Source organism: Cavia porcellus, unplaced genomic scaffold (genome assembly GCF_034190915.1).
Source record: "Cavia porcellus strain 051 isolate PalLab524CR breed Dunkin Hartley unplaced genomic scaffold, mCavPor4.1 scaffold_12, whole genome shotgun sequence".
Classification (NCBI taxonomy): domain Eukaryota; kingdom Metazoa; phylum Chordata; class Mammalia; order Rodentia; family Caviidae; genus Cavia; species Cavia porcellus.
The window spans coordinates 69354251-69370695 of record NW_026947495.1 but is presented as its reverse complement, the minus strand read 5'-3'; the positions used below and the strand labels follow the sequence as shown (position 1 = coordinate 69370695).

At 39.7% G+C, this 16445-nt stretch overlaps 1 protein-coding gene across 4 annotated transcripts in view; it reads right to left on the bottom strand.

The window, feature by feature from the left end:
- The window catches only part of Dnajc10 (DnaJ heat shock protein family (Hsp40) member C10), a 57897-nt gene that overhangs the window by 19099 nt on the left and 22353 nt on the right, over positions 1-16445 (bottom strand). For 3 of the 4 annotated variants that reach the window (XM_003478497.5, XM_005007648.4, XM_063259401.1), the window contains exons 14-22: positions 14863-14990; positions 14445-14561; positions 12559-12660; positions 11363-11518; positions 10185-10318; positions 9005-9058; positions 8602-8749; positions 5816-5935; positions 231-332 (exon numbers count right to left, since the gene is read on the bottom strand). In XM_003478497.5, coding sequence (XP_003478545.2) covers positions 231-332; positions 5816-5935; positions 8602-8749; positions 9005-9058; positions 10185-10318; positions 11363-11518; positions 12559-12660; positions 14445-14561; positions 14863-14990 — 1061 coding nt within the window. The remainder of the gene's footprint in view (positions 1-230; positions 333-5815; positions 5936-8601; positions 8750-9004; positions 9059-10184; positions 10319-11362; positions 11519-12558; positions 12661-14444; positions 14562-14862; positions 14991-16445) is intronic. The other variant, XM_063259402.1, reaches the window with a different exon arrangement.

Genomic DNA, 16445 nt, shown 5'->3' with positions numbered 1-16445 from the left:
TGCTGCGAACATCTATATGGGTGTTTTTGTACTGAACCTAGTCATGGTTTCACCTGCACACAGTGCTAAGCATTTCGTATTTAGAAGTCAGAGGTGTTCTCTGATTGTCTTTATTTCCCAAAGTAGGAAACTGACTCTCTTACTGTTTCTCAGCTTCATTCTACATGCAATGCACAATGAAACACATTTCTGTAACTTCTGCCAAAGTCAGTCCTAGATTTTGTTCTCACCTTGTTTCTCTTTTGATTTTGGAGCGTTTCCAATTTTCCAAAGATGAAGGCAGCAATTGTTTTTGCATCTCTAGCACTTATATGCTCTTCCCACATACTTCTCTAAAATTAAAAACACTCGTCATGTTTTGATTAAGTATGTAAATGATAACACTGCCATCTAACAGCTTGACTAAATATGCTTTAAAGTTCTTTTGTTCCAAAACTGTAAGTGTTTGAAATTCAAATTTCTTCAAGGAAATAAAGCTGCAGTAGTACAGGTAAGCCATCCCTGAAATACACACTATGGACATGTAAAATAATTCCTGGAAACAGTACGGCGCACACTTCAAAAGCCTCAAACATACCTGGACTGCGTAAGCAAAGATGTCCACACAGCCCGCACTCACATCCGAGTCCCTGAAGCCCGGTCCTGCTGCGTGTATACGATCACTGTGTTTCTGACAGTCTGCTTGGTCTACACTGGCACTCAGTTCGGCCACTGTGCCCGTGCCTGTGGGGCCTGGATCCCGAGTCACTGCTGTCCGCACAGACACCTGGCTCGACTCCGCACACTGAGGAACATCCTTGTCTAACAGTGCCCCTGGGGCTTGGTCAACTCCGCGTTCCTTACACTTGGACCTGCCTACCATCCACGTACCGGAGTTAGACCCAGGACCACCTGTCTCTCAGCTGTTCTGAAAGCGGAGATGGAGCTACTGAAGAGAGGAGTGAGGATTCCGGCACTTCTGCCACTACTGTGCTGTGTGTGCCTCAGGCTGTTCCTAAGACAGAAGTGACAATCCTAGGTCTCTGGAATCTGTCACCTAATGGTTTTCTTTTTGGTGAGACAGGGTCTCGCTATGTAGTTCACTGCCCTCGAACTCGCAGTGTTCCTCCTGACTTTGCCCGAGTGCTGGGATGACGGGAATCTGTCATCACGCTCAGGACTCATTTCTTAATCCGATATTCTTCTTCAAAGTGTTACACATTAGAAATTATTTGACTGTTTTACCAGAAAATCTGAGTATGTGGCAAGTATTTCCTTAGTTTATTGTAGTTTTTTTCTCTGGAAAAAAAGCCCCTTACTCTGAAACTTCCTCTGTAGAGCAAAGCATTTGGAATAGCGTTACTGAAGGCAGTAGTACCTACGGGATGTTCCCAGTGACCTCGACGGCCACCCTAATCTTGTGAGGCGTGTGTTGCTGTTGTCTCCTTTTCTGCTGCTCAGACCGTGCTCCCTCCCAATGGCCACCCCTGTCTGCCTGCCTTGCTCTGCAGGGCACCAGTTTTCTCCTATCATTTCTTTTGCTCTCCCACAGCTTTTATTCCTATCACTAAGTTATCTTAGTCTATTTTTTTTTGAGACAGGGTGTCGCTGTGTAGCCCAGGCTGTCCTTGAACTCCTGACGATCCTCCTGCCTCAGCCTCCGCAGTGCTGAGATTACAGGCGTGTGCCACTATGCCTCGCTGCCTAGTCTACCTGTGCGTAGAAAACAGTTTCACTTTTCACCTCTAAGTCATACTGAAAAGTGGCTTATTTTCTTGCTGTTTCTGGGATTCTAGCAGGGAGAGCAACATTTTATTTTTCACCACATTGTGCAATTTGCTCAGTCCTTTTATTTGTTGGGTTTTACCTGTAATTTAAAAATACCCTGCTCAGCTGCCCTTTGCTTATTCCTCTGCTTCATTTGGGCCATCCAGGGATTGAACCGCAGGCCTCACACATGCCAAGCAAGGCCCTGGCACTGACCCACACCTAAGCGCCTTCACTCACTTTCTTACAAACTAGTATAAGGAATGTTGTCCTCAATTCTGCTTGAAAAATATAAAAATTCTGTTTGAAATATTTTTTTTTTTTTAACTTGAGAAGTCAGCAACCATCACGAGGTACCAATTATGCTGGCTGTAGGACACAGTCTATGTACCAGTGACCACAGAAAAGGGTGGTCCTCTTCATTTTGTTAGGGCCCCTTCCTGGGTGGAGAGCTGTACTATTTGCTGGAGAAAAAAAGTATTTTGTTAGGATTGCCCAAAAGTAATAGTAACTGAACCAAAGAACCCTAACTTTTATTCTGTAATCTAAATCTGTAGCACAGGAAGTGCTCAGTGACCAAGGCTGAACATATCAAAGTATTACTTTTTTCTCTTCATGGAAAAAATTTAAAAAGCAGTATCTATTTATTCTATAAAAAGTAAAAAAATATAGAACTTCACAGAAAATAATTTCCTTATTAGTTTATTACTTGTTGCCACTTATTAATAGTTTGTCAGGTTACTTTATAGTGCCGAGTAAAAAAATTTTAAGGCAACTGAGGAGTCCACCAACCACGAAACAGAAAACCTTTTTAAGAATACCTGGTGCGGATCCAGAGAACATGGTGGACAGAGAGCAGCAGCTACGCAGGCTCTCTGCGAGACCCAGCTTAGAAGCCAGGAATGGTGCAGAGTGAGGGATCCTAACCAAGAGGAGATATACCCTGCTGACCCAAGAACGAACTGGGCTGAGAGATACCAACTGGGAATGCAGTCCTGGTGCTATAATAGGAACAGATAAAGCCTGAGCGTGGAAGCTGGAGCTCGTGCCATTGGAAGCCGCGATTTGGGTTTCCTGCTGCCGCTGCTGCATCTGAATCAGCTCGGCAGGGAGAGAGATGTGAGAAAGCTCTGAGAACAGGAATCGGTGAACAGAGTTAAGAGCTGGGCGGGCAGGGAGCCGTGCATGGACCTGCAGTGAGTGAGGGAAATGGGGACTCTCCCACGGTCTAGGAGGCGCCAACAGAGGGCATTCTGGGACCGGGTAGACTTGCTGGAACAGGGTGCTGTAGTGACTTCAGTCACATATCTCCCTCTCAAGCGGGATTGGTGAGCAGTGCCTAGCCTACGTGACGCTGCTGGCTGAGACCCAGTAGGCTAGCACAACCCAGGTCCCAGTGCCTGGAGAGGCACTCTAGTGGTGAAGCCTTCTGCAGGTTGTCCTGGAGGGGTGGGCCCCAACACCTAGCCGGTGCAATTCAATCAGACTATGGCTGACAGGGAAGGGAGCTGGGCCTCCTATATACGCTTGCATATATAAGGAACAAAGAATATGGGAAGAGGGAGCAACAAGAAAGGCTCCTCAGCCCCCAATCCTGAGAAACAGGCAATAGCAGACACGCCACCAATAGACATAAAAGGCTATCTCCAGAGCCTCATAGACAAGTTCAGGAATGAAGTTATTAATGACCTGAAGCAAGACATAAGCACAATAGTCAGAGAAATGCTAAGTACCACCCAAGAAAAAGCAGATGGTGGAATGGAAGAACAGAAAAAGAGGGGAGAATTATTTGATGGAGAAAATAGAGAACACATAGAATACATGAAGCAGGTTCAAAGAGATTACCAGGAAACTAAAAACTCTATCGAAAACTGGCATAACAGCTTAAAAGAAACTAAGGACAGATTATCTGAAGTGGAGGGCAGATTTGTAATATGGTAGCATGAAATGAAAAACTTCTTAAAAATAACAAAAAAACAAACAGCAACAATACAAAAACTAGAAGATGATAAGAGGATCTATAACTTAAGAATTAAGAACATAAGAGAAGTAGTGGGGACACAAACAAATGGACTACAAAAGCTATTCACAGAAATAATCCAAGAGAATTTCCCTACTTTAGCAAAAGGTAAAGATACTTAGATGTATGAGGCATACAGGACCCCAGCCACCTACAACCCAAACAGAGCTACACCCAGGCATATAATAATCGAAATTCCAGAAATCCAATATAAGAACAGAATACGAAAAGCCGTCAGAGACAAGAAACAGATCACTTACAAGGGAACACCCATCAGAATTACAGCAGACTTCTCGGCACAAACCATCAAATCACGAAGAGCGTGGGGGGAAATAATTCAAGCTTTGAAAGATAATAATCTCCAGCCAAGATTGATATATCCTGCACAACTATCCCTGGAAATTGATGGAAAAACAAGGTGCTTCCAGGATAAAGAGGAACTAGGGGAATATGCAACCACCAATTCAACTCTACAGAGAATACTGCAAGATATTCTAAAAAAGAAAAATACAAAGAATCCAGAAATAGAGGCAGAGAGGCCACAATGAATGGAGCAGAAAACAAAATGAAGAAGACAAACTGACAACTAATGACAGAAAAAGAGCTCAACAGAAACGAGGCAGAGAAGATTGGATGATAGGAACAGATATCTTGGAGAAAACGACATCATAATAGGTAGTGCTGACTTGGTATCATCTTATTTTGAAGTCCCATAAAGCTTTTGTTCTTCTGTCTCCATAGGTCTTAACATGTTATATCTTATTGGATTTTATTATATGTGACAGTATAAACAAAAACTTTATAGGCAAGCAGATTATACAGAAACCATAGTTCATTATCTGTTAGTTGATTCTAAATACCCTGTAATACTGTCATTCTCTTGAATGGTTTTAAATTGTTTTGATATATTTGATGCTACAGTATAGGAAGTTATACTCAAAGATCTCAAGGAAAGAGACAATATGGTAACTACTTTTATGTCGGGATTATCTTGTGGTGAAACACTACAATGGTTACGTTTTGATCTGCACTGTTTAGTTGTTATGCCCTCTTTTATCTCAATCTCCATTTTATTATTTACTTTTTAATTTTTATCCTTTTAACTAAAGGAAAAATAAATTTAAAAAAAGCAGGATATATTATAGTAACCCACTTTGATATTCTATTCACTTGATTTGAAGCCTTGTATTGCTCTCACCATCTTGTTTTGACTGATGTCCCTGTATTCTGCTTTGCTTGATAGTACCAGGTTCGAAAGTTTAGGCAACAGCTGTGAAGATAGTGGGATTCATTATGACGCCCATACTGGTTGACTATTACCTACTTTTGAAGACCTGTAATGTCTCCAATGTTTTGGTTTTGTTGGTTTCATTCTTTACTGTTTTGTTCAATTTTATTGTAACTGATGATATTAGGCAATTTTATTTGAGATAGCGGGAGGCATTATGGTAACCATTGTTGATCACCTTGTATTATGTTTTTACATTATCTATTATGTCCACCCTTTTGATTTAACCAATTCTGTTCTGTTAAGTCACATTTGGTTTTACTCTCTTCCAAAAAAAAGTATTAAGAACTGTGAGAGCAATAAAACCCAAAATGTGTAATAATCATTGTACAAAAGAGAGGAAAAGAAAGTGCTCTAAATGATATAACTGCATGTATATTTAAGTGTATAAGACAGACAATGATATTACTGAGTTTTGTTGGATCATTGAACAGAACTGTTTGCAGTCTCACTGTTTGAATGTCCACTTTATATACTTTAATCTTGTAACTTGATCAAATATTTCTAAGATGACAATATGTAATCCATTAACTAGTGATTTCCTACTGTTTATTTTTTTTTTCTGAAATTCTGTATAACTTGTACCCTTTTTCTGCTTTTTTTTTTCCTTTTTCTCCTTAAAAAAAAAAAAAAAAAAAAAAGAATACCTGGTGCGGGTGCAATAACATACTGTGCAGCAATACGAAAAATGACAAAGGCAGAAGGAGCTAGAAAAGGAGAGTCAGCTTTTGGACGCAGCTCCCGTGCACGGCGGCACTCACCTTGGCTCTGTTGTAGGTATACAGCTTAACGGTCGGGTAGGCTCTGATGCCGGCCTTCTGGCATGTCTGGGCATGGGCCTGGCAGTCCACCTTCCCAGCTTTCACCCTGCCTTTCACCATCTGGGAAACAAAAGTATGGCTGGCCATTTTCTGGCAAACTATTTTGACAACTACAAAGCAGTATGATAAAATTATTTCAAATCTTTACACATTTAAGGATTTACTTTAAAAACTCAAGATTTGGACCTTCCAATTCAATCAGTATTGTTTCCAAATTTTTTTCCATGCCTTTAAACTTTTCACTCTCACCTCTCCAACAGCAAATAAACTCCCTTCTTCCTCACCAGAAACACTGGGAAATGATTTCCTCATCTTCTCCTGCTAACCACACCTGGCCCATGGCACTACAGACATGTTTCCTCCCCAGACCCTTTCCCAGCCTGAGGGAGCATTCTCCACCTGTGTCCTATGTCCTCCGGGCAGACCTCACTCTCTCCAGTGTACACAGATGATCCGCGAGGTTCTCTCCCTGCCTGTAATGACTCCTCCAGCTACCAGCATGTGTGAGCACCCATCTGCCTGCCTCTTTCACAACGGCTTATTCTTTAACCACTGCTTCATCACTCACTTATTTGGCATTTTAGTCTGGATTCTGTTCTTAAGGCTGCCTTCGATGACATGGCTGTAACTTCATAGTAACTTCTACTTGACCAACATGAATGGACATTTTCTTGTTCTTAATGAGCCCTTGGACCATTCTTTTAGTTTCTATTTTCTTTCTTGGTGTATCTCAGTACTCTTGCTGTTCTGCAGCAATGGAGACTTCCTCTGTGGTGGTTAGGGTAGAGGTCCAAAGCCTTGACTGGCTTTGGAATCCATCCAGGTCGATGGTGGTGGACACTCTGGGTAAGCCATGGAAAAAGAGGTGGCCTTGGGGGTCTGTCTGATCCTTTGCTCCTCCTCTCTGGCACTGCTCCGTGTTCTATTTCCTGGCCACCCAGAGCTTAGTACCTCTGCTCTGCCATGATGCCACTGCCTTAGACCCAGCTTACCATGGACTGAATTGTGAGCCAAATTAAATTTCTCCTTCTTTAAATTGTGGGTGTCAGGTATTGTCAATGAGAAAGCTAACTACTGCATCCTTGGCTATATTCAGGCTACAATACCCAGAGTTCCACTCATAGGTAACAATCTTTTCACAATGAAGTCTTGAACCTCTATTTTTAATCCTGATTTTGTATTCAATTCAGCACTGGCCTGCTTTATCTGAATGTTTGAAGCACAATCAAACACAATTCTAAGGATAATCCTTCCCCCTTCACTCCTCTTTTCCCCTTTCTATATGCACTCAGTTCAAGCCAAGAAAATGGTTCTCCTAGCCTCTCCCTCATCTATCACCATCAAACATGAAGTCTTTCTTCTCTTTCTTTTGCATCTGTCCCCTCGCTCATCTGTCACAATAAGAAATCCTATCTATTCTATCACTGCTGTCCTAATCCTGGTGCAAATTATCTCTTATTTCACGACAATCAGAGTGTCACTGCTATCTCTAGTTTGACTGCCAAGCCTTGCTGGAATATACAAACAGGAAGACTGACTTGTGCTAGGGCACCAGCAACACTGGGTGTAAGTATATACACGGACAGACACACTCTTACAGACGGTCAGCAAACTCTAGAAATGTGACTTTTAGTTAAGTTTCTATGTCATTTACAAAATGCTTACATAGCAGTTTACTTGGATGTCAATCATCCCTGGTACTGTAATCGCTCTTGGTGCTCTAAACAGCTTTCTCTGCCCTTGTTCAGGCCAGCAATGTGATCTTCCTAAAACATAAAATGGGTCCCGCCACACACATATTCTCAAGCTTATAAAGAAAATATTGGGGACAATATCTGTTCTGTGGGCTTCACTTTCTGCCATTCCACTTCCACCCCCCATCCCCCAATAATGCTTGTGAAAATGGACTAACAGTGGAGGCCCTGCGAATGCCCTGCTCTCATTTCTCTGTATGTTACTGAAGACTCTCTTCTCTTTATGAGGGCTCTTTGGCCAACCCTTTCAAGAGCCAAACTCCTGGTCATGTTTTATTCTTGTCTCAAATACTAACTTTTCTTTGGAACCCTTTATCTCTCTCTAGTATGACTCTTGATCATTCTTAGGTTCAAATTCTGGCTCTGTTCTAATTTCATTATTGCAACTGTCCTATGGTAGCCTTGATTTGCCTTATACCTTTCCTCTAGTTAAAAAGGTTTAGATTTGCTCAATGAATAATCCTTCTCATGTTTAATAATTTCCAGTTTACTTAACATGTAGTTGTATCACACAGTTTGTAATTACGTTAGCTTTTAGTAAAGGAGGAATGAAGGCATAAAATATTGTAAGAATTATCTGACAGGAAAGAAGCACAGGCAAGTTTAAGTAGGAATAAATAACCTCTTATCTGAAGGACTACTCAATAACTAAAATAACTTACTGCTTGCAGAGCTTTTTTAAAAATCCCCCTGCTAAAACATATTTCTGTATTTTGGGAAGCTAACCTGTTTTGAATTGGTGAAATTGGTGTGACTTTTTCTCTCTAAAAACACTTTTTCTCAGTGTTGCGTCTGTCAACTGTAGGCATTCTCTGAGTTAGGTAAACAAGCAAGCTATCAGTCAGGACCACACCATCAACAAACCTCCTGTGACCACAGAAACACCGAACAGGTAGCCTTACACTGTTTTATCCAATTGTTAAAACAAGCATATGAATACAGCTTATATTTGAGCAGACCGATAACACTTACCCTGGCTAAGAGCTCAAATTCTGGAGCAAAATTTTGGCAAGGTCCACACCAAGATGCATAGAAATCTACCACCCAGTGATATTTCCCTTGTAAAACTCTTTCAGTGAAAGTCTGAGTTGTCAAATCTGTGGACACTTGAGGTAAAAATCTGTAGCAATAGATAAAAATCATTTTTCATTATACAAAACTAAAGTAAACATCTAAAATGCAGTATCGCTCAGACTTTCTAAGTTAAAAATGATTACAGGTGTATCAATGTATCAATACTCAACCTCTGTGTTGGTAAATATAATTTTTTAACAGGTAGTTTAAGTGCAAGAATCTTAAAACACAAAAAATTTACGGAAGAATAAATAGCTTCTCATATTTTATGCAATAATATGTACTTATTTTAATTACTCACCCCAGACCCCAGATTCTCAGGGAGTAAGCATCCCTATTCCAACCATTGTAACTACTGAAAGATAAAAAAACATACACACATTAAGTTGTAAACAATACTTTCTATTATTGGGTATATTCTGAAAACAATCTTATGGTAGCATTAAAAACTTAAGATGAGGGGGCTGGGGATTTAGCTCAGCGGTGTAAGCGCCTGCCTTGAAAGCAGGCAGCCGTGAGTTCGATCCCCAGTACCGATAAAAAGGAAAAAGACAAAAAAAAAAAAAAAAAAAATATTAAAAACTTAAGATGACTTCACCTAGTATATCCCTTCTTAGATATATTTAATTCAGACGCTGATCATGTGGTTTTTGAACACTTTTCTCTACGCTTGCATTTTGTCTTTCTGGGGAATGGTACGTGCGCGTGTGTGTGCACCAAACCCAGGGCTCACACGTGAAACTACACCCTGAGCCCAAGTCTTTGTACATCTCTTCTGCTCTAGATAAATCTGAATGTCCTGCTGCCTGCTGGACATATCCTGCAAGTTAGGTGAACCTGAAAAGACACAATCTCTAAGACTTTAGTTTCTGAACTTGTATCCAAGTTATTACTGTCAACTTCCCATTCATTTTATAGACTGTTAAGTCAGAAATTACCTCAAAAATGCAGCTTCTCATGATTTCCTGTTATAACCTGCTGCTTCTTGAAACCCATACATCACTTTCCTTGCTTTAATAACATTCATCACACTCTTGCTCAGACTTGAGAATTCTACTTGGAAAACGAAGTGGTGGGGTGGAAACAGCACAGACTGTGGGGCAGGCTCGGGTTCAAGGCCACACTTTAACCCTTGGCAGGTGGGTCACTTGGGAATGGTTTCTAAATGCTGAGGACCCCCCTTCTCTGGGACAGTGGGAAAGGCAGGAATCCCTTCCTCAGAGAATACATGAAGACTGGTGGAGAATGTGAGTAAGAAAGATCCACTACAGTATAACACATGAACGGAATAAACATTTAACGTCAGCTCCCTCTCCCAGGTTCCTGACCAGCCTAACTTCCTGAACAGTCTCACCGTTCAGTTCCCTTCATCTTCTCAACACTGTCTTACACATGGTGCGTTCCCAATATCTGTGTAGCTTTTAGTTAGAATATCTGTATGCTGCTGTGATACACAGCTTCAAATCTGACAGAATACTTACTGATACTGATAGCCTTTATTTGATTTTTGTGGAAAAAATCTTATCTCAGGGTATCTCTGCACATTTTCTTGGGCACAAAAAGAGTGATACTGTTCGCAGTCTACACTGCCCACATTGATCAGTCCAGTTAATGTCTGGAAAAGAGGAAAACAGTAGTTTTATCACTGATTAAAATAATCTCCAGAGCTTTGATGTTTATAATAAAAAGATGGTCACTGTGAAATAGTCATTATTTACTAGTGACTATATCCAGAGGAAATAACACACAACAGGGGTTCTTTTTTGGTCTTTTTAAGATAGGGTTCTGCTGTGCAGTTCAGGCTGGTCTTGAGCTCACTTTGTAGCCCAGGTTGGTCTTGAACTTGCAACGATCCTCCTGCCTCAGGCTCCTAAGCGCTGGGATTACAGGTGTGCGCCACTATGCCATTTTTTGACCATTTTAAAAATCTAATCTGAAATCTAATTCTGTAATTAATAACAATCACTACAGAGTAATATATTTCATTTATTACAAAGGAAATGTAAGTATTTTCATTTCCAAAACTCTGTTAAAAACCAAAAACTAATGAAGCTCTCTGCAGTATTTTAAATAATTACTTTTTCCAATAAAGGCAAAGATTGCATGTAATCCTTTAACTCACACTCAAATTATAAAATTTTACTGAAAAAGATCCAAAATTTATAATCTTAAATGTTAAGACACTAAAAATCACTCTCTTAGTTTCCTTTTATTTTAGAAAAGATTAAGTGCATTTTCCTCTTTGGTATTTAAATAATTTTCAATCTTTCATAATTTCTAACACTGAATTTATTTGCAGGAAATTTCTAAATAGCAACTGTTTTGCTGGTCAACACTATTTTGCTTTATTTTTTAAGTCCCACAGTACTGTGATGAAATGATCTTTAAATTCTAAAGAGGCAGAAAAAATCTTAATAGAAAATGAAGAGTTTTTGGTTGACAGTGGTAACAATTTGGTCAAAAGTGACCCCACACAAAAAAGGCTGAACTACATAGCTGATGTAACAGATGGAAACTGAGGCAGGGTCTTGATGGTACGATCAGGGCTGCTGTTAAGTAACATCCACTGAATTTGTTTATTTCCGTTTCAAAAACAACTCTGCTAAATCAACATTCCTTAGTAAATGGTTAAGATTTAAAACAGATGATTTCACTATACCCGGGCCATGCGTTTCCACTCTGGCATCAGGACCTGACAGGGGTGACACCACGGGGAGTAGAAATCAACCATCCAGACTTCGTCATGCTTTCTGTGTCTAACCAGTTCGTTGAATGTGGTGGGTGTGAGTGAGACCACTGAAGGGTTCCTAAGATCCTAAAGAAAACACACCCTACTGTTAATAGATACTAAAAAGAGTTGTTCACATAGTCTTGGCAAAGTTACTGCTTTAGAGAAATGAAAAGATGCTTAAGGATATTTAAAGGAAATCTATAGTGAATTGTTTCAAAATATAAAAATCATAGCTGGGCATGGTGGTGCACACCTGTAATCTCAGCAGTTGGAGGGCTGAAGCTGGAGGATTGCCAGGAGTTCAAGGCCAGCCTAAAACTACAGAGTGAGACTTACTTTTCCTTGTGTCTATCACTAAAAACCACTGTAGGCTGTTTGAAGAGGCTTTTCTTTGAGGTTATGTGTAGATGATACAATAAAGAGTTCCAGGAGACGCTCAGTGGGCCACATAGGCCACAGAGAGTTCTGTTGTCCCCAAGAAGGACTGGTTTGGAAATGACCCTTAATTACTAATGGGATGGAATGCCTACTGTTCGTTGTTTCCGTTCCTTTTTGAGATTCTGACTGCAGCTACTGTAAACCTCTTTAGAGACCACAGTTCTAAATGCTATTTGTAACAAAGTTTCAGCCTATGACTTAGATAACTAACAAGGAAGGCACTGTCCCTGGGAAAACTATCAAAAACATCCAACACTGCTTTGGAGGGGAGTGGGGAGGGATACAAGCATAGGACACAGTAAAGTGGTGATGAAATGGATGAAGCATGCTTCTCTTTGGTAGGTGGCCTGGGACCACCTCCCTGAGAATGGGAGGTGCTGTGCACATGGCCCTTCTGTGCTAACCACAGCAGGTTGGTGGAGACTGCCCACTTGCTGCTGTGCATGCAGGGCAATCAGGTGACAAAGCTTCAGACAATCAGAATTTCATGTATTCAAAAAACAGTTGTATCCCTATCTATGTATAAGGCAATACACTAGGTAACAACGCAGGACTTGAATTTTTTAAACTTTCCTTTTCATGAAATAATGTTTTAGCATGAACAGTCAATACTGTATTTATGAAATGGTCATTTCAAGTGTATATATAAACCAGGGTTTCTAGTCATATACTGTAACGGAAAATACCTCTATGAACTCTAGGATCTGTTCAGCAGAGTGATGTCCTTCATACTCATGAATACTGGACTGGTTGAACACCACCGTGGTAGGATAAGCCTGAATATTATACTGTTAGGGAGGAGAATACAGATTAGTCAAAAATGTTAGATATGATACCTATTTCCATTTTATAAACAGCTTCCCCAAACAATAACAATCAGATTTGAAAAACCCAGTGCAAAATTTCTAGTGACCAAAAACTTTTGGCCTAGACACATTCAGCAAAGGAAATGCAGCCCCAGTTGTTCCGATAACCTCATCCTTATTTCAGGGACTCCATTAGTGATAGGTATCAAAAGTATCCAAGAAGGTGAGCATGAGTAACTGCATGCTCAGTCCCCTTTTGCTGAACCAAAGGAAGAAACTGTAAAAAATAGGTCTGTAATTTTGTAGTTTCTGAAATCACAATAAATACTCTTACTTTTTCTACACATAGATGATCGAGAATATAAAACAATGAATAACAGCACAGGACTCTATTTTAGGTTGAAGAAATATGAATTATGCCCTAAGAATGTGGTCATGTTTTGTTCTTCATGAAAGATAGTCTTTGTGGTACAAAATGTTTAATTTCCACCTCAGAACTGGTATGGGTATGGCTCAAGACATACAGTATATTTCTGAAGTTTTTATTTTTTATTAAGTTACAAAGAGATTTGTTATGGCTTAACTTTATATTCTTAAGAGAATAAACACAAATTAGCAAACTGCAATATTTGAAGAGTCATAAAAATAATTTTAGAAAAAAGACATTTATCAGTTCTGAAAAAAGTGTGCAAATTCAAATTCATTAGATTAATAAAACAGTAACATTTCAGTGCTTACTATGTGTCAAATACTAAACATACTATTTCTCATAATTTTGTCCAAGAGTTAGAATTACAAAATCCACCTTCGCAGATGAGAAAACAGTCACTGAGAGGCCAAGTGACTTAGTCAAGGTGAACCAATTAGTGAGAGGCAACTAACGAACGAGTAACAACTCTGATTCTGTATTTCCTTTTTTTTTTGGTACCATGAATAGCACTTATGACCTCATACTTGTCAGGTATGTGCTGTGCCAAATGAGCTGTATCCCCGGGCTCTAATTCTGTATTTAAACCCTTATGTGGTACTTAATGATTTGAGATAAAAGGTAGAAAAACTAAAGCAATTCAAATGAGATAATTATTATTTATCACAAGAACATCTTTGGTTGGCATTTATTTTTCAAAGTCACCTACAGAACATTAGAAATCAAAAGCTGTTTTTTAAAATTTTTTTTTGAAAATTTATTATTTCATGATGTTGAAAATGAGAGAACAGAATCTGATGAGTACCTACACATCTGTCCCCTCTCTTCACAGCAATGGACTGTGGAGAGACTGTGAGGCTCTCTTCGCCAGTCCCGTGTGGCCCCCACTTCTCCCTCCTGCTCACATATGCTGAGATCTGGAGATACCCATGGTGCCAGCTAGCTTGTGCTCTGTCACTGCACTTCTCATCATTTCAGGATTTTTTTTAATGCCAGTAATATTTAGAGGTAGTATACACTTTCATCACGAAGTATAAAACTGGAACTGAAGACTAGAAAGTATTTATCTATGAAAATATTTTCATGTAAGCAAACGTTTTGAAATGCTTGTTAATGGTTTTAATTTTCCTTTAATTTTAGAAGACAATTATAAAGAAAATCAAAGAAAATTATGCACAGCCCAAAAGGTAATGCTAAGAAATAAATTACCTATGTGGTTTTTCCATTTAAGATATTATATGGACAGCTAATCAGTATCTGCCTTATTATTAAGATGCTTAAAAGTCTCTTATTTTATAAAACGTTTTAGTTCCAGTATATTTTCCATACTTTGCCTTACCGTATTACAGAGCCCTTCGTGGATGGTACAGTCTAGTGTGCCAAATTTCAGCTGACCATAAAGGAGTGTCGATGCTTTCCGTAACTCGGGCAGTAGAGCTTGGCATGGTGGACACCACTAAAAAAGAAAAGCGCGTTCATAATCATTGAGAAAAATAAAAAAAAAAATTCACATCACTTTTGTAATAAGCAAGACACCGAGAAAGGCAACTGTGCTCTGGGCCTTTCTTCTGGCACATATTTAACCTCCGGTGGGTACACACCCCAGTGCTCACTTAGGGGTATACACAACAGTGGCTCAAACAGAATCAAACAGTTCTACTACTAAGGGCTAAACATCATTGACAAACTTCTTTTGGCCACGGCAAGAGGAAATAGGGTATAGAGTACTGAAATCTGACAGATAAAAAATGACTTACAGGAGCAAAAAAATCAACAAGCCAAGGTTCTTTGTCACTGGATGGAAAATTTTGAGGTCCAAGTGTGGTAACATGAGAATTAACACTTTCTTTGGCAAAGGCAAGTATATCATATAAAATCTTCTTTCCTTTGAAATTAAGAGAAAAATTAAAATCCACATTCTATATTTACATAAACATTTCAAAGTTCAAAATATTGAAGCAAGATGACCTTAAAAACAAACTGATTTTGATGTAATTTTGGTGTTTTTTTGTGTTCTATATCTACATGGTTTTAAAAAGCTCTACCAGAGTTCCCCTCCCTTGAATGCCCACTTCTGTATCTGCCTCGTCAACACTTCAAGGTCTCTGTGGAATGCTCCATCAGAGGCAGAATAATCTCTTAGCTATAATGACTGAACTCTCCATGCTATTACTATGGCCTAACTGCTGTATCGGTTCCAACTTACTATAAATTCAAAACCTGTATTACCAACTGAACAGTGGAAAATGGTATTTGAGTAGCGCGTGAACCCTGCAAACACAAGATACCTAAACAGAGCGGAGTTAAACTTTCCCCCAAACCTGCACCTTTTCTCACCTTCTCTATGGCAACAACATAACCTCATCAATCGGGTGCCTACAAAGGACTTGCCCGAGTGACCGTGGCCTTGCTTGTCTGTCCTTGTGTCCTAACTCCCTTCCGTTCACCTCCCACCCTGCTGCTACTGCCTGAATCTGCCCTGGCCTACTGTAATAACCACCCCAGGATAGCTGTCATCAGCTCTCCCTAATTAATCCATTTTCTACACTGCTAGCAGAGTCCACCTAAAAATACCAACTGATCACACTGTCTAAAGGATACCATTGGCTTGGTAAATACCTTTCCAACCAGAGCACAATTTATTTTCCCAAGTGTCCTTTGACTTATTTATTCAGCACTCATAATTAAGTATCTAATATGTGTCAGACATGTTTTAAATTAAGGCAGGTAAAAATGAAAAAATAAAGTTTTCTCATTCCTAGCCCATCAGAAGAAAACATTTCACAGCTACATACAGATAAAAAGCATTGTGTTGTCCTGCTTTTTTCTTTAGCTTTTTCTTCAACTGTTTCGCATGAATCCCTGCCTCTGACCACGAGGCTCTGGACCAGTCTGCGTGTCACCAGAGTCCATATCCAGCAGTTGCAGGTCAGCTTTCAGATGGCCTGAGCCCTCACCTGCTCTGTGTCATGAGAGGACCTGAGTCGAGAGCCATGCAGCTAAGCTGTTCTTGGATTCTTGGCCTCCAAAATCTGTGAGTTCACAAATGTGTGCTGTTTCAGGCTAAGTCTACAGGTAATTTATTACTCATCAACTGATACCTACTTCTCCCTACTGCACACAGAGATTTTAAAAACTTGTTCTTTTACTTGTCTGTTTTTTCTTCTACTCTATCATGTTCTTTAAAGCAGTGATCAAATACACATTTTTTCCCTATTTTTCTATACTGTACCTGTTTACGTTTAAACACAATACGAGATACAAAACTAGTAACAGCACATAAAAGATGGTGCCTGGGACTCTGTGGGTTTTTCCATGGGAGAAACTGCTGAGTATTTTG